The sequence below is a fragment of the Oncorhynchus keta genome, chromosome 15 (assembly GCF_023373465.1).
Source record: "Oncorhynchus keta strain PuntledgeMale-10-30-2019 chromosome 15, Oket_V2, whole genome shotgun sequence".
Taxonomy (NCBI): Eukaryota; Metazoa; Chordata; class Actinopteri; order Salmoniformes; family Salmonidae; genus Oncorhynchus; species Oncorhynchus keta.
The window spans coordinates 45,158,176-45,178,253 of NC_068435.1; the positions used below are offsets into that span (position 1 = coordinate 45,158,176).

Here is a 20,078-nt window from a genome sequence, read left to right on the forward strand (position 1 = left end):
AAATATTGATTCTTCATCTACTATAGTCCCACAACATTTCTATATACTATATTTAAATTGTTGTTTAAATTTATATATTGAAAGGTTTCTAGTTTGCTCAATTAATTTATTCAATTTCTGTATTGCTCTATATTGAAATGTTATTTTGCCTATTTCTCTTTTCTGTCTGGATAATGCATAGATGGTGGACAATCTATTCCTAGTATTTATGGAATGTCTGTCTCTTACCAACTGAAAACCGTTGTGAATAGACCTTGGGCTTTTTAAATGATTTATATTATAAAATAAAATAAGCATGTTTTTTTCAATTACCTTGTCGATTGATGACCAACCAAGAACACTGCGCATGACTGCAACAGAAGAACCATATCTCCAGCTTAAAACAACCCATGACTGCAACAGAAGAACTATATCTCCACCTTAAAACAACCCATGACTGCAACAGAAGAAACATATCTCCACCTTAAAACAATCCTTGCTGCTTTATTCTGTGCATTCTGCAGCCTCCTAACTTCACTAGATGATGCATTTCCCCAGACCACCGAACAGTAGTTCACCTGACTCTCAATTAATGCTTGTGTTATTTGCTGAATAGTTTTTCCTGGTAAATACTCAGCTATCCTTCTGATTATGCATGCTGTTTTAATATATATATATATATGGTGTTTAAAACAAGTTTGTTTTGGCAAACCCACTTCCTGATATTCTTCAAATCTCCTTGTTAAGTCTGCTGTACCTGTTGAACCGATTGTCTTGCTGCATAAATTGTAGTATCATCTGCAAATATAGTAGATTGAGTTTCAACAAAGGCATAATGAAGGTCGTTGGTATATATTAAATAAAGAAGTGGCCCAAGGCAGCTGCCCTGCGGTATTCCACAATTTAACACATTAGGGGAAAAAAATGAACCATTGATATAAGTGGACTGTTTCCTGTCAGTTAGATAGGACTGTACCCAATTCAATGCTACCTCCTTAAAACCACAATGCATTAATTTAGTCAATTATTTCATGATCCACTAAATCAAATGCTGCACTGAAATCTAAAAATAGTACACCTACAAATGTGCCATTATCCATAGCATTGAGCCACTGGTCAGTCATGTCAACCAATGCAGTGGTAGTGGAATGGTTTTTGCGATAAGCATGCTGATTGGCTATAATCAGATCATTCTTTCCCATGTACTCCCACATTTTTCTACTCACAATTACCCTCCAATATCTTACTGAGTGTAAGCTGTAAACGCTTCTGAATGAAGAAGTGCTGTTTGCATTGCTATGAAATCCAGTTTTAAGATGCTAACCCCATACCCAAATCAAACATTAATATGAATGGAAATATTTTGTTCTGGCTTTGCACGCAAGCACACGTTTCCTCTACTTCCCATCTGGGGAAGCATGGTCCCCATAATGCGAGGCTGATTAGCTAGACAAACTGGTGTGAACAAACAGGTGTACAAGGGTGTGAAACAAACGGGTGTGTACGTGAAGTGAGAAGACAGCATGCAATCTATGTTTGGTTTTGATTTCAGTAGGCTGAGGTAGCATCTAAAAACCGGATTTCATAATTTCCTGTTCACTGCTCGGCAATGCAAATGGCTCCTCACCAATCAGAACCGTCTACAAATTATGGCTGTAGTTTCGGACGTGGGACATATGCTTCAAGCAAGTACAGTCATTGGACCATGACTGACAGTATCTTGCAAGCTGTCACAATGGAATGCCCTTTGACCACATCTTTTTAATAAATTAAATAAATCATAAAAGTGTCTAAATTTGGGCTACTGCGGCTATAACTAGGACCTGGTCAGGTCATGTGATCAGAAAAATGTCCTGGCCCTATCTATACATAGTCTGGTCCTACATCTGTAGGTGATTTTGCAACTACGGATACTTTCGGCTTGTCTTATTCTTTAAAAAAATGTTTTAAGTATTTATTTGTATTATAATCATTGTATAATCCCAGCCAATATCAGTTTTTGGTTCCAGATTAAATTAACAAATTATTTCTGTTGCTGAAAGTATGATATTTAACAAACAAACCCCCTTCTGTCATTACCATCAGATCATACAACCATCAATTTTTGTTTAAAACTGAATCAAAACCACAATGGGTTGTGATTTTATTATTTATTTAACTAGGCAAGTCAGTTAAAACAAATTCTTATTTACAATGAAGGCCTACACCGGCCAAACATGGACGGTGCTGGGCCAATTGTGAACTGTCCTATGGGACTCTAAATCATGGCCGGTTGTCACACAACCAGGGTGTTTGTAGTGATGCCTCTAGCACTGAGATGCAGTGCCTTAGACTGCTGCGCTACATGTACATTTTACCTCAATCAATCACCCCAACTACCTCGTACCCCAGTACAGTACACTAACTCGTTACCGGTACTCCTTGTATATAACATGTATATAGCCTCATTATTGTTATTTGGTTTGACTTTTTTCTTAACTTGTTAATTTTCTTTATTTTTATCTGCATTGTTGGGAAGGGGCTCGTAAGTAAGCATTTCATGGTAAATTCTACACTTGTTGTATTCGGCGCATGTGACAAATAACATTTCGATTATTTGGTTTATCGATCTATAGGATTTGGCACTACCGGAAACATTTTTTAAATTTTTATATCCATATTGCATAACTATGTCCGTTTGCTGCCTGTGCTTGAATAACTACATTGAGGCTACCATAACCATTACAACAAGTTACTGCATTGTTTATGTATTTATCATTTTTAACTAGTTATGTTGAGGACATGTAAGTGCTTTACACTTGAAGAAGACAGGAGTGTGATATTTAATGTGTAAATATCTATTTTTAAAAAAAAAGTGTAGATTGTGGTGGTAATAACAGGATAATGATAAATTGCCATAAATGTTAAAAATAACTTTGGAAATAAGTTTTTACAATATACCATAAAGACGGTAAAATATTATGTGTTGGGCAGTATTAAGGCAAAAGTTTGTATGGTTGGGAATTGCCAGGGACCTCATGATATGATATTACCACACAGGTGCGAATGCGATATGTATGGTGATTCGATACTGTGATTTTGTTGCGATTCTGTTGCGATTCTATGTTCCAAACATATTACCCATATGTCTGCTGCAGAGGCACAAGAGAGGCATGAGAAAATGAGTTTTGGTCAATTATGGAAGTGCAGAAAACAAATTGGCTCAATATTTAAAAAGGAGGATAGAGAACAAGCTATGAAGGAAAAATACTGGATTTTTGGTTCAGTCAACTAGCGTAAAATAATATTTTCAATATTGTCTAAAATAATATTGCGAATGTCAAATAATATCCCAATATGTAACTGTATTGATTTCCCCCATCACTACTACTTCTCATATCCTTGTTCTCCACGGTCACTTCCCAGATCTTATGTGACTTGATGTGTAAAATGTTGAAAAAGCACTATAATGGATCACTTTGTTCAGTGTGATGGTAATGAAGCAAAACTGTGAAAACTGTAGAAAATAATATATTTAGTGCTTATGCACATATATTTGCCTCTTTTTTTTCTCATCAGGTACATTAAATATGTAAGAATTATCAAAATGTTTAATACATAGCTGAAGTTCAAAAGTCAGGGTGTGAGACAACTGCCTTGTAAAAGTAAAACAGTCCAATCCAGAAATGAAATGCTCTTGGAAATAAAATTTAAAAAACATATATTTGGTGAAAAAAAACCAGACTTAAAAAAGCCGGTAGTTGCCCCTGTATATTTCAGAAACTTTTCGGACTGTAGTTCTTAAAACGGTACCAGACGAACGGCGGTCTTGAGATCAGACCAGGCAGGGGTTCAGCAACCAAATCCGAGTCCAAACAGTACAAGGGGATAGGCAGTCTTGAAGACAGAACAGGCAGAGTGGGTTCGGAGTCAGGACAGGCAAGGGTCGAAACCAGGAGGACTAGAAACAAGAGAGACAGGGAAAAAATGTGAGCAAGGGAATTTTTTGGGGGGGATACCGTGTGTGTGTGACGCCTGTTTGACACACACACACGCACGCACGCACGCACGCACGCACGTGCGTACACACACACACACACACACACACACACACACACACACACACACACACACACACACACAATCGACCTCTCTACCTACAGTGCATCCGGAAAGTATTCAGACCCCTTCACTTTTTCCACATTTTGTTATGTTACAGCCTTATTCTAGAATGGATTAAATACATGTTTTTCCTCATCAATCTACACACAATACCCCATAATGACAAAGCAAAAACAGGTTTTTAGAATTGTTTGCAAATTTATTAAAGATAAAAACGGATACATAAGTATTCAGACCCTTTGCTATAAGACTCAAAATTGAGCTCGGGTGCATGCTGTTTCCATTGATCATCATTTGAGTCCACCTGTGGTAAATTCAAGATTCTCTGGTAATGATGAAACCAATATTGAACTCTTTGGCCTGAATGCCAAGCGTCCCGTCTGGGGGAAACCTGGCACCCTCCCTACGGCGAAGCATGGTGGTGGCAGCATCATGCCGTGGGGATGTTTTTTAGCAGCAGGTATTTTGGTATTTTATTAGGATCCCCATTAGCTGTTGCAAAATCAGCAACTACTCTTCCTGGGGTCCACACAAAACATAATACAGAATGACATTATGCAGAACATCATTAGACAAGAACAGCTCAAGGAGAGAACTACATACTTTTTTAAAAAGGCACACGTATCCTACATATCAATTCATACACACAAACTATAGGTCAAATAGGGGAGAGCCGTTGTGCCATGAGGTGTTGCTTTATCTGTTTTTTGAAACCAGGTTACACCATACTTTACATGTTTGACTTTAGAGACACAACTATAAAAGAAAATCAATGACTTCTATTAGATGGCTCTGAATCCACAATATGGCAGAGGTTGAAAAGCCATAGCGCTTAAGTTTTTTCAACATCTGGTTATGGTGAATAAATATCAACGGCTGCACTGAAATTCAACAGTACAGCTCCCACAATCTTCTTCTTATCAATTTATTTAAACTAATCATCAGTCATTTGTGTCAGTGCAGTACATGTTGAGTGCCCTTCTTTATAAGCATACTGAAAGTCTGTTGTTAATTTAATTACAGAGAAATAGTATTGTATTTGGTCAAACACCATTGTTTCCAACAGTTCGCTAAGAGCTGGCAGCAAGCTTATTGGTCTGCTGTTAGAACCAGTAAAGGCCACTTTTACCACCCTTGGGTAGCGGAATTACTTTGGCTTCCCTCCAGGCCTGAGGACAAAGACTTTCCTCTAGGCTCAGATTAAAAATATGACAGATAGGAGTGGCTATGGAGTCAGCCACCATTCTCAGTAGCTTTCCATCTAAGTTGTCAATGCCAGAAGGTTTGTCGTTATTGATTGTTAACAATAATATTTCTACCTCTCCCACACTAACTTTACAAAAGTCAAACTTGCACTGCTTTTCTTTCATTGTTTTTTTTTTTTTATGCATGAATATATTTACCCCGTTTGTTGTGGGAATTTCCTGCCTAAGTTGGTCTACTTTGTCAATTAAATAATCATTAAATTATTGGCAACATCAAATAGTTTTGATGAATAAGCCATCTGATTCAATGAAAGATGGAGTTGAATTTCTCTACCCATAATTTAATTTAAAGTACTCAAGTTTTTCCAGCATTCTTAATGTCATTGTTATTGGCTTCATAATAAAGTTTCTTATTTTTGTATAGTCACATAATTTCTTAATTTGCAGTAAGCCAGTCAGACATACAGCCAGACTTATTAGCCACTCCTTTTGCTCTTTCAACCATCGTTTTTCAATTCCTCATCAAACCACGGAGCCTTAACAGTTCTAACAGTGAGTTTCTTAACAGGTGCATGTTTATCAATAATTGGAAGAAGCAATTTCATAAATTCATCAAGTGCAGTGTTTGGATGCTCCTCATTAATCACATCAGACCAACAAATATTTTTAACATCATCCACATCAGAGTCACAGCAAAATATTTGGTATGATCTCTTATACACTATTTTAGACCCAGCTGTTGGAACTTTGGCTTTCCTGGATATAGCCACTATATTGTAATCACTGCATCCATTGGGTACGGATATAGCTTTAGATCAAAGTTGTACAGCATTAGTAAAAATGTGATCGAAACATGTGGATGATCTTGTTCCTGTAGTGTTAACACTCTGGTAGGTTGATTTTAATAACCTACAGGTGCTGGTTACAGTAAGGAGCTGACATCTTGATGAAAACCAGTCAATATTCAGGTCTCCAAGAAAGTAGACCTCTTTACATCACATAGACTATCAAGCATGTCAAACATAAACTCAGCATAAAATGAAACGATCCTGTCTTTCAAAGATAATTTGTAAAAATCCAAATAACTTCACAGATCTTAATTGTAAAGGGCTTAAACACTGTTTCCCATGCTTGTTCAATGAACAATTAATCAACATGCACCTGTGGAACGATCGTTAAGACACGAACAGCTTACTGACGGTAGGCAATTAAGGTCACAGTTATGAAAACTTAGAGGACACTAAAGAGGCATTTCTACTGACTGGAAAACCCCCAAAAGAAAGATGCCCATGGTCCCTGCTCATCTGCATGAACGTGCCTTAGGCATGCTGCAAGGAGGCATGAGGACTGCAGATGTGGACAGGGCCAAAAATTGCAATGTCTGTACTGTGAGACGCCTAAGACCGGCTACATGGAGACAGGATGGACAGCTTATCATCCTCGCAGTGGCAGACCACGTGTAACAACACCTGCACAGGATCGGTACATCCGAACATCACACCTGCCGGACAGGTACAGGTACTGCCCGAGTTACACCAGGAACGCATAATCCCTCCATCAGTGCTCAGACTGTCCACAATAGGCTGAGAGAGGCTGGACTGAGGGCTTGTAGGCCTGTTGTATGGCAGGTCCTCACCAGGCATCACCGGCAACAACGTCGCCTATGGGCACAAACCCACTGTCGCTGGACCAGACAGGACTGGCAAAAAGTGCTCTTCACTGACGAGTCGCGGTTTTGTCTCACCACGGGTGATGTTTGGATTTGCTTTTATAGTTGAAAAAATGAGCGTTACACCGAGGCCTGTACTCTGGAGCGGGATCGATTTGGAGGTGGAGGGTCCGTCATGGTCTGGGGCGGTGTATCACAGCATCATCGGACTGAGCTTGTTGTCATATGTACACACACAGCAACTCCTCCCCCATAAGCATTTCTGTCTCTTCTATAAATGCTATATCCTTGTATTGCTACTGATGTATCATCAAATTAATTATCTTAGTGAGTCTCAGAAATTGCTAATATATGAATGTTATCTGATGTTAGCAAGTTATTGATTTAATTTACCTTCTTTATCAGGCTACATATATTAATATGGGCTATTTTCAGCCCTTTCCAGGGTAGCTTATCAGAGAGAGACATAATATTGAGAAGATCAGACAAAGCAAGAGAAGAAAAAAAATACATTCAGCAGTCCATTAATAAATTGGTGTGTGTGTGCTGCGGGGTTGAGGCTACGAATCCATAGGCTTGGCTCTCTCATCCCTTCCAGGCTTCTGGGGGGAGGGTGGACAATCAGCCTGTCGTAGCGGATGTTCGCAATTTCCCCATGCGCTCTGGCAGCTTTCATGGCTGGGATCAGTTTTTCCTCTTCTGGCACACAGCTTCAGGAAAGTACTCGTTTAGGAAGATATATGTTCCTCTCAAGTTCTTGGTTCTTTCCAGAACAGCTACCTTGTCCTTGAACCTCAGGAACTTGATAACTATGGGCCTGGGCAGATCACATGGGCCGGTGGTTGGTTTTCCAGTCCTGTGGGCGCGCTCCACCTCAATGTTCCTGTTGTCCATCTTCAATTTCTCAGATCATTTCCCTCACTTTGTCCTCAGACTCCATCCAGGTCTCTTGGAGATTCTGCAATTCCGTCCACGGCCATGTTGTTTTTGCCTTGATTGTCCCTCGAGAGAGTCTGATTTATATGTCATTGTTATCATGGGTTCACACACAGAACTGATGTCCTCTCTCAGTGACTTACAGATTGCCGTCATCTTTCCGTTCTCCTGTTTTAACTCGTCGAGCTGACCCTGGGAGAAGTGCACACTGTTCTTCAGGACCTGGACCTCTCTGGTCAGGTCGTCCATTCTTTTATTAGTAGAATCCACAAGTATTTGGACAAAACACTTGGAACACTTTTTGTTTAAAAGATCCTTCACGTGTGATGGAGAGACACCACTAGCACTGTCCTCAATGGTACTCCCGCTGGCTTTGGTCTTTGTCATGGTAGCTAGCAATGTATTTTAGGCTGTTTACTCCTCACGGTTCCAGATGGGCAGGTCACGTGGAAAATTAAAAACAACAAACAGCAGGGATCTAGACCGCCACAAACCTTGGACAATCCGTGGTCCCAGCCACAATAGCTAACATCGTCACGGGCTGTGTTCAAGAACACCTCGCTAGCTTTATGTCCAGCTCGCCAGCTCGCTCGTCACCTCTTTCGCCATTCTGTCTGTCTCGAACAGACGTTGTGTGATTGGTTCTTCGTGTAGTGATTCACCTGGAGCGAATCCCCATATGTGGTACAGTACCAGTCAAAAGTTTGGACACACCGACTCATTCAAAGGTTTTTCTTTATTTTCACTATTTTCTACATTGTAGAATAATCAAAACGATGAAATAACACATGTAGTAACCAAAAAAAGCATTCAACTAATAAACAAATATATTTGAGATTCTACAAAGGAGCCACCATTTGCCTTGACAGCTTTGCACACTCTTGGCATTCTCTCAAAAAGCTTAATGAGGAATGCTTTTCCAACAGTCTTGGAGTTCCCACATATGCTGAGCACTTATTGGATGCTTTTCCTTCACACTGCAGTCCAACTCATCCGAAACCATCTCAATTGGGTTGAGGTTGGTGATTGTGGAGGCCAGGTCATCTGATGCAGCACTCTGTCACTCTCCTTCTTGGTCAAATAGCCATTACACAGCCTGGTGGTGTGTTGGGTCACTGTTAAAATAACAAAAGATAATCCCATTAACCGCAAACCAGATGGGATGGCGTATCGCTGCAGAATGCTGTGGTAGCCATGCTGGTTAAGTGTGCCTTGCATTCTAAACAAATCACAGACAGTGTCACCAGCAAAGCACCATCACATCTCCTCCTCCTTGCTTCATGGTAGGAACCACACATGCAGAGATCATCTGTCCATCTACTCTGCGTCTCACAAAGACACAGCGGTTGGAACCAAAAATATCACATTTTGACTGATCAGACCAAAGGCTAGATTTCTACCAGTCTAATGTCCATTGCTCGTGTTCCTTGGCCCAAGCAAATCTATTCCTTTTAGTAGTGTTTTTTTCCCAGCAATTCCACCATGAAGGCCTGATTCACGCAGTCTCATCTGAATAGTTGATGTTGAGATGTGTCAGTTACTTCTGAAGCATTTATTTGGGATGCAATTTCTGAGGCTGGTAACTCTCTAATGAACGTATCCTCTGCATCAGAGGTAAGTCTGGGTCCTTTCCTGTGGCATTCGTCGTGAGAGCCAGTTTCATCACAGCCCTTTGCGACTGCACTTGAAGAAACTGTAAGTTCTTAGCCCTATTTGGTAAAAGACCATCTTTTGTATACCACCCCTACCTTGTCACAACACAACTAATTGGTTCAAACGCATTAAGAAGTCAAGAAATTCCACAAATGAACTTTTAACAAGGCACACCTGTTAATTGAAATGCATTCCATTCCACCTCATGAAGCTGGTTGAGAGAATTCCAAGAGTGTGCAAAGCTGTCATCAAGGCAAAGGGTGGCTACTTTGAAGAATCTCATATAAAAAATATGAAATAAAATATAATATATTTTTGTTTACTACATGAGTCCATATGTGTTATTTCATAGTTTTGATGTCTTCACTATTATTATACAATGTAGAAAATAGTAAAACATTTAGAAAATGAGTAGGTGGGTTCAAGCTTTTGACTGGAACTGTACATTTCACTCATATTATCAGAGAACCGGAGTTGTGAAAGTAACTTTGTTTTTTTCTTTCTCCCTCACATAAGAAGTTCAGTTCTTTGTCTCTCTCTCCTCCTCACAGAGAAGTTCAACACGTACTTGATCCTGAAGGTGCAGAATGTGAAGAGCACCACCATCGCTGTCCGGGGCAGCATGCCCAGTTGGGAGCAGGACTTCATGTTGTGAGTCCTCTCCTTCTCTATCACTGCGTCACCCTCTCGTCACCATTCTCTCTATCTGTCTCTCCTTTTATTTGTTACTCCTTCACCCCTCTGAGTACATTTCCTCTTTCATCTCATCTCTCTTTATCCTCCACCTACCTCCTTTCCCTTCTATTGCTCCCTCATCCATCCTTTCTCCCTTGGTGCCTCGATCACTCCCTCCCTCTCCACATTGGCTTCCTCCCAGCCTCTCTCTCCACTCCTCCTTGTCCTCTTCCTTCCAAAGTGCACCTTGATCTCTTACTTACTTCCTTTTACTTTCTTCTCCTACCGTTCCCTCATCTTTCTCTTCCTCTTCTTTCATATAACCTTCTCTTTGGGGACGTTTCCATTTTCAGACTTGAACGGGGCACTTAGTAACAGCCTGTGTGCTAATCAGTGAGTGTGGATGGTGTGTAGTACAAGCCAGAGGGTCTGCACTGATTTGACTGGTGTGTAGTCGGGTAATGAGTGTATACTAGCTTGACCGGTGTGTATTATGCAAGTAAAGGTGTACTACATTAGTTTGACTAATGTGAAGTGTGCCAGTCAGTAGGGCTGGGAATTGCCAGGGAACTCTCGATACGATATTATCACGGTACTTAGGTGCTGATACGATATGGGTTACGGTTCTTACGATTCTTTGAATTCTATATATATTAATTATTGATACTGCGATTTGATGTTCCAAACATATTGCTCACGATATGTCTGCCGCAGAGAGACGAGTGAGAGTATGAGAAAATGTTTTTTTGATTAGTCTCAGGTTAAATAAAGGGGCTGTCCGTTGTGGTGTGGTTGCACCACGGAAAGTGTTATGTAAGACTCATATCCCTTTGTCATGGCTCCCAGTCCCTACCCTCAGTTACGGACACTAATCAAAGTGGCACTTAAAAGTCACTACCCAGACTGGAAATCCCGCCAAACTCTTAAAAAAAAAAAAGTTCCCGCTCTTTCCCTCCAGGCGCTGAATACAATCTCGATCTCCCTCCCTTTACTCTCCAGATGGCACTTCTCTCTCTTACATACACCCACACATATATACACTTACACACACTTTCATGCTTTGTCTTCCGTTCCCTGCTTTCCTCTCTTGTTCTCGCTCACTTTTTTGTCCCCCCATATTTCTCTGTTTAATAACTCCCTGTCGTCTTGTAAAGGCTGTTTGTTAGATTCCTCCCAGGCTCTCTCGTATAGAGACATGTTTTATTTTTGTTACCATCAGACCCATAAGTAATTAGTGTGAACAAAGCGGTGTACCAGGTGTTTCTGTCTGTCTGGCCCGGCTCCACGAGGGGGCAAAAAGGGGCTCAGTTTTTGTTTTGTGTCCCTATTACAACATTTGCCAAAAAGTTCAAATGATTGAGTAACAGATTAGCACAAAATCTGTATCTCCGCTGCACTGTGTCAGTACAATGGACAGAGCGCACCGTGGTGTGTGTAGGGGAACTATGGTAAGCCACTGAGGTTGTTAGCTATGACTCCTTTGGGTTTCCTTAAAAAGCGGGAAAAAACGCTCATCTGAAAATAATGTGATACGCCATTGCCTGTAATATTTATGAGAGTGAGGTCAAGTTTACCTTTGAAGCTGCTTCAATCAACTCTGCCCCACCACTCCAGAGTAGCTTCTTAGCTAGCTGTAAAATGATTTAGTTATTAGCCTTAGCCTATTTAGCTAATTTAAACCAGCAAATCTGCCACGATGGATATCAGAAATGGAGAGCGATGAGCAGCAGCATCAAATCAAATGTATTTATATAGTCCTTCGTACATCAGCTGATATCTCAAAGTGCTGTACAGAAACCCAGCCTAAAACCCCAAACAGCAAGCAATGCAGGTGTAGAAGCACGGTGGCTAGGAAAAACTCCCTAGAAAGGCCAAAACCTAGGAAGAAACCTAGAGAGGAACCAGGCTATGTGGGTTGGCCAGTCCTCTTCTGGCTGTGCCGGGTGGAAATTATAACAGAACATGGCCAAGATGTTCAAATGTTCATAAATGACCAGCATGGTCCAAGGCAGAACAGTTGAAACTGGAGCAGCAGCACGGCCAGGTGGACTGGGGACAGCAAGGAGTCATCATGTCAGGTAGTCCTGAGGCATGGTCCTATGGTCCTCTGAGAGAGAGAAAGAAAGAGAGAATTCAAATTCACACAGGACACCGGATAGGACAGGAGATATACTCCAGATATAACAGACTGACCCTAGCCCCCCGACACATAAACTATTGCAGCATAAATACTGGAGGTTGAGACAGGAGGGGTCAGGAGACACTGTGGCCCCATCCGATGACCCCCCCTGGACAGGGCCAAACAGGAAGGATATAACCCCACCCACTTTGCCAAAGCACAGCCCCCACACCACTAGAGGGATATCTTCAACCACCAACTTACCATCCTGAGACAAGGCAGAGTATAGCCCACAAAGATCTCTGCCATGGCACAACCCAAGGGGGGGCGCCAACCCAGACAGGATGACCACATCAGTGACTCAACCCACTCAAGTGACGCACCCCTCCCAGGGACGGTATGAGAGAACCCCAGTAAGCCAGTGACTCAGCCCCTGTAATAGGGTTAGAGGCAGAGAATCCCAGTGGAAAGAGGGTAACCGGCCAGGCAGAGACAGCAAGGGCCGTTCGTTGCTCCAGAGCCTTTCCGTTCACCTTCCCACTCCTGGGCCAGACTACACTCAATCATATGACCCACTGAAGAGATGAGTCTTCAGTAAAGACTTAAAGGTTGAGACCGAGTTTGCGTCTCTGACATGGGTAGGCAGACCGTTCCATAAAAATGTAGCTCTATAGGAGAAAGCCCTTCCTCCAGCTGTTTGCTTAGAAATTCTAGGGACAATTAGGAGGCCTGCGTCTTGTGACCGTAGCGTACGTGTAGGTATGTACGGCAGGACCAAATCAGAGAGATAGTTAGGAACAAGCCCATGTAATGCTTTGTAGGTTAGCAGTAAAACCTTGAAATCAGCCCTTGCTTTGACAGGAAGCCAGTGTAGGGAGGCTAGCACTGGAGTAATATGATCACATTTTTTGGTTCTAGTCAGGATTCTAGCAGCCGTATTTAGCACTAACTGAAGTTTATTTAGTGCTTTATCCGGGTAGCCGGAAAGTAGAGCATTGCAGTAGTCTAACCTAGAAGTGACAAAAGCATGGATTAATTTTTCTGCATCATTTTTGTACAGAAAGTTTCTGATTTTTGCAATGTTACGTAGATGGAAAAAAGCTGTCCTTGAAATAGTCTTGATATGTTCTTCAAAAGAGAGATCAGGGTTCAGAGTAACGCCGAGGTCCTTCACAGTTTTATTTGAGACGACTGTACGACCATTAAGATTAATTGTCAGATTCAACAGAAGATCTCTTTGTTTCTTGGGACCTAGAACAAGCATCTCTGTTTTGTCCGAGTTTAAAAGTAGAATGTTTGCAGCCATCCACTTCCTTATGTCTGAAACACATGCTTTCAGCATCAAACTGCTGAGCTCCAGCGAGCACCGCATGCAGAGGCTACCCACCCTTCCACAAGCGCCGCTCGGATAATGGCTCCACAACCCCTCCACCTCCGACTGTTGCTGGCAATCTTGGAACAGGTTAGCATAGAATCATACCCTAGCTGCAGATTTGCTGTCCAAAACCTTTAATTTAATAGCAACTGTTTTTTTAGGAAGAGAGTGGCTGGAATACTCGATTACTGCAGATCTGTCATTTTTTTCCCCCATGTAGAAAGTTCTGTGTTGGGTCCAATGCTAACGCAGACAAGACCTTCACCCAAGCTGGGTATTCTAACTTGAAGCATGCTATTGATCGTACCAAAGGATTCGGTTGGCACGCATCAAATAAAGAGCATTTGAAATGCACTGCACTGTGGGGGAAAAAACAAGTTCGAAGTGCTATGGGAACATCAGTTTTAACACTTGTTAATGATGGGCAGCTGGAGAGAAATCACATGTTTGTTGGCAATTGTAGACATTGAGTTCCTTGTTTCAAACCAGTAACCACTGACGGGGATATTGGACTCGATAGAGTCGAGGGGAGGGTGGGCAGTGGACTTTTTCTGTCTATAATGGATTATACTCTCCGAAAAGACAAGGAAATTGCCATGGTGTTTTGCACCATACCCCACAATGCCACACGATATTCAACATGAGATCGTAGGGCTCATGAGGGGGTCGTCCACAGCTACATGCAAAAACAATTTTTTCACTTTGACAAACGTGTTCAGTCAGCACAGAAGAAGCATGCTACACCAAAGTAAATCTCAACTAATCCAATTGGTATTTGAGTTGGAGAATGGAATGATTGATTTCGGGGAGAATGGAATGATTGATTACTTAGAAAGTTCCTCAGAGCATCAAGGAGGCTGCAACTCTTCTGAAAAGGTAAGAAACAATCTAGCTGGTTGGTTTTGATCAGAATCTTGGTGGTATAGCCTGTGGCGTCATTTCCTCCCAAAAATATAGGGTATGGAATGGCAAAATGTACTTTCTTACCCAGCATAGGTTTTCAACGGCCTTGCTTTAATATGTAGGGTGCTGTCCATGGTGCTGATAGAGTGCAGAGGAGATTTCGTGCCAACCTGTTACTTGGTCAAAAGCATTCAATGGTGTTGGCATTTGAAATGTTATGTTTCTTGTGGTATAGCGTGATACTGTATAAGCATAATTCAATATAATTCCAATACAGGAACCCATTCAAGAACCCAAACGCCCCTGGGTATAAATACATAGGTATGTTTCATCATAGAAATGGATACTTTCCACAATGGTTTTCTTGGTAGCCTATTGGTTTTCATGGTTGTAGATGGAACTGTTTGTTTTGGAAACGTGTTTATGGTATGCTGGCATTGCATAATTGATTACGTGGTTCGAATTTATTCCACAGAAGTGTATTGTGCCATATCACAACCTGTTGCGGTATTCATTAGCGGCTTGGATTTCCATGTTTGAAGTGGGCCTTTTAGGCCTATTTGTTTGGCAAGACAGCTGTGCATGGCTGTAGTAGGCTGTGGGCTATGTTTTGGTTATTTGGATATCCATTTGTCTTTTGATTACTGCGTTTGTTTGCTGTTAATGTAACTAGCCTAAATCTAGATTGTGTCATGCCTTTATCCATCTGATATTTAGTTTACGAGGACTACTACTTGGTACCTCTGTTCTGTTAGCATTCATTCAGTCGCAGTTGTTGGTATTCTAAGGCAAGCTTCTATCCAGTATTTGTTTTTTCATGCATTAATAACTAGGCTACTACTTTCAGCATTTACTTTGCATTATTTTGGTAATGCAGCTGTGTGGGCGGCTGCATTCACATTGTATGATTTTTTAAGTCATTAATTTGCATTTTATTGCATGACATAATTATTCGATCACCTACCAACCAGTAAGAATTCCAGCTCACACAGACCTGTTAGTTTTTCTTTAAGAATCCCTCCTGTTTTCCACTCTTTACCTGTATTAACTGCACCTGTTTGAACTCGTTACCTGTATAAAAGACACCTGTCCACACACTCAATCAAATAGACTCCAACCTCTCCACAATGGCCAAAACCAGACAGCTGTGTAAGGACATCAGGGATAAAATTGTAGACCTGCACAAGGCTAGCATGAGCTAGAGGACAATAGGCAAGCAGCTTGGTGAGAAGGCAACAACTGTTGGCGCAATTATTATAAAATGGATGAAGTTCAAGATGACGGTCAATTACCCTCGGTCTGGCGCTCCATGCAAGCTCTCACCTCGTGGGGCATCAATGATCATGAGGAAGGTGAGGGATCAGCCCAGAACTACACGGCAGGACCTGGTCAATGACCTGAAGAGAGCTGGGACCACAGTCTCAAAGAAAACCATTAGTAACACACAACGCCGTCATGGATTAAAATCTTTCAGTGCACGCAAGGTCCCCCTGCTCAAGCCAGCGCATGTCCAGGCCCGTCTGAAGTTTGCAAATGACCATCTGGATGATCCAGAGGAAGAATGGGAGAAGGTCATGTGGTCTGATGAGACAAAAAAATAGAGGTTTTTGGTCTAAACTTCACTCGCCATGGTTGGAGGAAGAAGAAGGATGCCTACAACCCCCAAGAACACCATCCCAACCGTGAAGCATGGAGGTAGAAACATCATTCTTTGGAGATGCTTTTCTGCAAAGGGGACATGACGACTGCACCGTATTGAGGGGAGGATGGATGGGGCCATGTTTCGCGAGATCTTGGCCAACAACCTCCTTCCCCCAGTAAGAGCATTGAAGATGGGTCGTGGCTGGGTGTCTTCCAGCATGACAACGACCGGAAACACACAGCCAGGGCAACTAAGGAGTAAGAAGCATCTCAAGGTCCTGGAGTGGCCTAGCCATTCTCCAGACCTGAACCTAATAGAACATCTTTGGAAGGAGCTGAAAGTCCGTATTGCCCAGCGACAGCCCCGAAACCTGAAGGATCTGGAGAAGGTCTGTATGGAGGAGTGGCCCAAAATCCCTGCTGCAGTGTGTGCAAACCTGGTCAAGAACTACAGGAAACGTATGATCTCTGTAATTGCAAACAAAGGTTTCTGTACCAAATATTAAGCTCTGCTTTTCTGATGTATCAAATACTTATGTCATGCAATAAAATGAAATAAAAACTAATTACTTAAAAATCATACAATGTGATTTTCTCTGTCTCTCTCTCTGTCTCTGTCTCTCTCTCTCTCCCTGTCTCTCTCTGTCTGTCTCTCTCTCTGTCTCTGTCTCTCTCTCTCTCTCTCTATAGTGAGATCAACAGGCTGGACCTGGGGTTGACGGTGGAGGTGTGGAATAAAGGGTTAATATGGGACACCACGGTGGGAACAGTGTGGATCCCCCTGCACAGCATCCGCCAATCAAACGTGGTACACTACACCCCCAATACTCATACTAGCATACTACTTAGTAAGCTACTATGTGAGCATGTCTCCCTAAGCCAGGGCAAAGCAACTCCTTGGGATAATGAAGTACACCAGCCATGGAATTAGAATTAGTGGAATGAAAAATCAGAATGACTCACTGAGTCCCCACAGAAAGCTCCAGGGATCTGGATGTTCCCAGATCTGTTTGTGCTGTTTTACGAACTCTTTGTGACAATGGCCGTAGAAGAGTTGGTAAGACTGCACAAACAGATCTGGGACTTGACTAATGTTTTTGTATGCAGTACAACAATTGGGATCTAAATAGCAAACTAACAATTATAATGAATGGTATATCAGGTCTATGCATTCAATTTCTGTGTAGGAGAGTCCGGGGGACTGGCTGACCCTGGACTCCCAGGCCATCATGGCGGACAACGATATCTGTGGAACCAAAGACCCCACCTTACACCAGGTGCTGCTGGACACACGCTTTGAACTGCCTCTGGGTGAGTAAGGGAGGGAACCAATGAAAGAATTAACAAACTAACGAACAGACGGATGGATGGATGGATGGACAAATTAACAAAGAAATTAATGAATAAATGGACAGACGAACAATTTAATGAATTAAGTAACAAATATACTTAATTGACCCCCATTCATACCCCAAAAACTACTTGAAATACAGTCATTTCCACATTCACAGTCATGCATCTTACAGTAAACATAATCACACCTGAACTGGCATTCTGATCTTTAACTGGGTTAGGGTCCGTTTCCCCCCAAAATAAAGATTATTTTCAGCACTAAAGCCCACTTGTAGGCTATGAATGAACAATAATCAAAAGATGTACTTGTTTTGGGGGAAACTCACCCGTAACCAGTTTTATTAGATTCCATGTGTCCCCATAGAAACACACTTATCTGTGTCGCTAGACTCTGGCTGCTTGTGTCCTTAACTTCAGGCTGTGGTCTCCAAGCATTGATTAGGTGTCATTTTACACTGCCTCCCATCTCCTGGTCAATACTGGTAAACTAACCCTGTCTGTCTGTCTGACTGTCTGACTGAGCACCAGTCAAGTGGGGTTCTGGCTGAAAAGTCACACTCAATGTCTTTGGCAAGAATAGTTTTGAGGGGAATGGGTGTGATAGGCTAACCACTAATACCTATCCAAGTGAAAGCTTGGTGGAAAGCTTAATGGTAACTGCTAGCTGTGTGTGTGTGTTGATATACAGCTGATATACATCTTAGTGGCATTACAGATGCGTGTCGTGAGGGTATAAGCGTGTGTGTGTGTGTGCTGGTCAGCTGTGTGATTTTTGTTTTGTTTTTTTGTTTTAATGGTGGGGCTCTTGTTTTCAGATATCCCTGAGGTGGAGGCACGATATTGGGCCAAAAAATTGGAGCAACTCAACGCCATGAGAGATCAAGATGTAAGCTGTTGTCGCACACATTTATGGATCACCCTCTATTATACAGTAGACTGAGTTTTCCCACTATGTATTTCCCTATTGTCATTTTAAATCTGTCTCAGAGGGGGATACAGGCAGGTGGGACAAATAGCTTGAAGAGTTGGATTGAGGTGTGAGAGGATTATATGTGGTTAGAGTTGGGAAGCATTACTTGTACACCTCGGGCTTTGCACAGTAGAATGACTTACGTGTGTATGTATTTCAGATAACTAACCATCACCCATACCAAGAAGACCAGGAGCGACCACTTCCTGTCCCAGGGACACAGTGCTGTGAGTAATCCACCAATCACTGGGCTTGTCTGATAGACGGGTGTTAGCGATTAACCAATGAGAGTCAACTATTCAATATCACCCTGTCAGTTCAGTGCAAGGTATTTGGATTGCACTAGAGTGTGTCTTTGTGTATGGGTGTGTGTGTTTGTTTGCATGTCTGTGTGTGTATCCACATCGAGAAAGTGAAACATCAATAGGAGTATTAGTTATACAGAGGCACTGGATGCGGAGTTTCTGGTGGTGTCAAAGTCTACTGAGCGTGGTGACACAGCTCTGGGGGTGGGGGGGCAGACAGACAGACAGACACTAGGCTATGGCTCTAACTATGCATGGCACTCTTCAGCCAAAGGTTCCCTTACAGCACACCATACAATAACAGTAGTAAGACAGTGTACACCAGCCATCCCCAATATATGGCCTGTAATTTGTTCACCTGCAATTTGTTCACCAAGAAAAGCTCAAATTGATTTTAATCTAGGCAATCTGTTCCCAAGTATTCCCACGCATAAATACAGTTGCGTATGTGATCGTATACCAATGTAATCGAGATTAGAAATTATTCTGTTTTTGTCAAATCTGCTTGGGATTCTTGCGGTCAATTTGCAGTGTACAAATGATTTATAACTATGTTCCGGCCCCCCGACCGTCTGCTGAAGGAAAAATCGGCCCACAACTGAATGTAATTGGGGACCCCTGGTGTAAACAGTTCAGTTAAAGTGTTCTGAAACCCATGAAATGATCATTATAAGGGCACAAGGCGAGACCCAGAATCAGACATGGGAGGCAGATGGTTTAAGTCTCTGATATTTATTATAATCCAAGCGGTAGGCAAGAGTGGTCGTGGACAGGCAAAAGATCAAAACCAGGTCAGAGGCCAGGAGGTACAGAGTGGAAGGCAGGCTCGAGGTCAGGGCAGGCAGAATAGTCAGGCAGGCGGGTTCAGAGTCCAGACAGGCAAGGGTCACAACCGGGAGGACTAGCAAAAGAGAGGAAAAAGCAGTAGAACTGAAAAAAACACGCTGGTTGACTTGATGAACTGACAACAGACCAGCAGGGAACACAGGAATAAGTACCCACGGACTAATGAGGAAAACAGTTGACACCAGGAGGTGGGTGGAGACAATCACAAAGACAGGTGAAACAGGTCAGCGTGTGACAATCATATTCCTAATGTTTCATAATTAAGACAGAATCCTTCTCAAAATGTTATGTTTATTTGTAGGTAACTGGAGTCTGTGGGGAGACCAACAAAGTGAGTACCCTTAATGG

At 42.1% G+C, this 20,078-nt stretch overlaps 1 protein-coding gene across 1 annotated transcript in view; it reads left to right on the top strand.

The window, feature by feature from the left end:
* Positions 1–20,078, top strand: part of LOC118395053 (protein unc-13 homolog A-like) — a 90,294-nt gene that overhangs the window by 19,313 nt on the left and 50,903 nt on the right. Inside the window, exons 3-8 of the mRNA XM_052464278.1 lie at positions 10,095–10,194; positions 16,947–17,064; positions 17,444–17,567; positions 18,425–18,495; positions 18,740–18,806; positions 20,032–20,061. Of these exons, the coding sequence (XP_052320238.1) occupies positions 10,095–10,194; positions 16,947–17,064; positions 17,444–17,567; positions 18,425–18,495; positions 18,740–18,806; positions 20,032–20,061 (510 nt within the window). The remainder of the gene's footprint in view (positions 1–10,094; positions 10,195–16,946; positions 17,065–17,443; positions 17,568–18,424; positions 18,496–18,739; positions 18,807–20,031; positions 20,062–20,078) is intronic.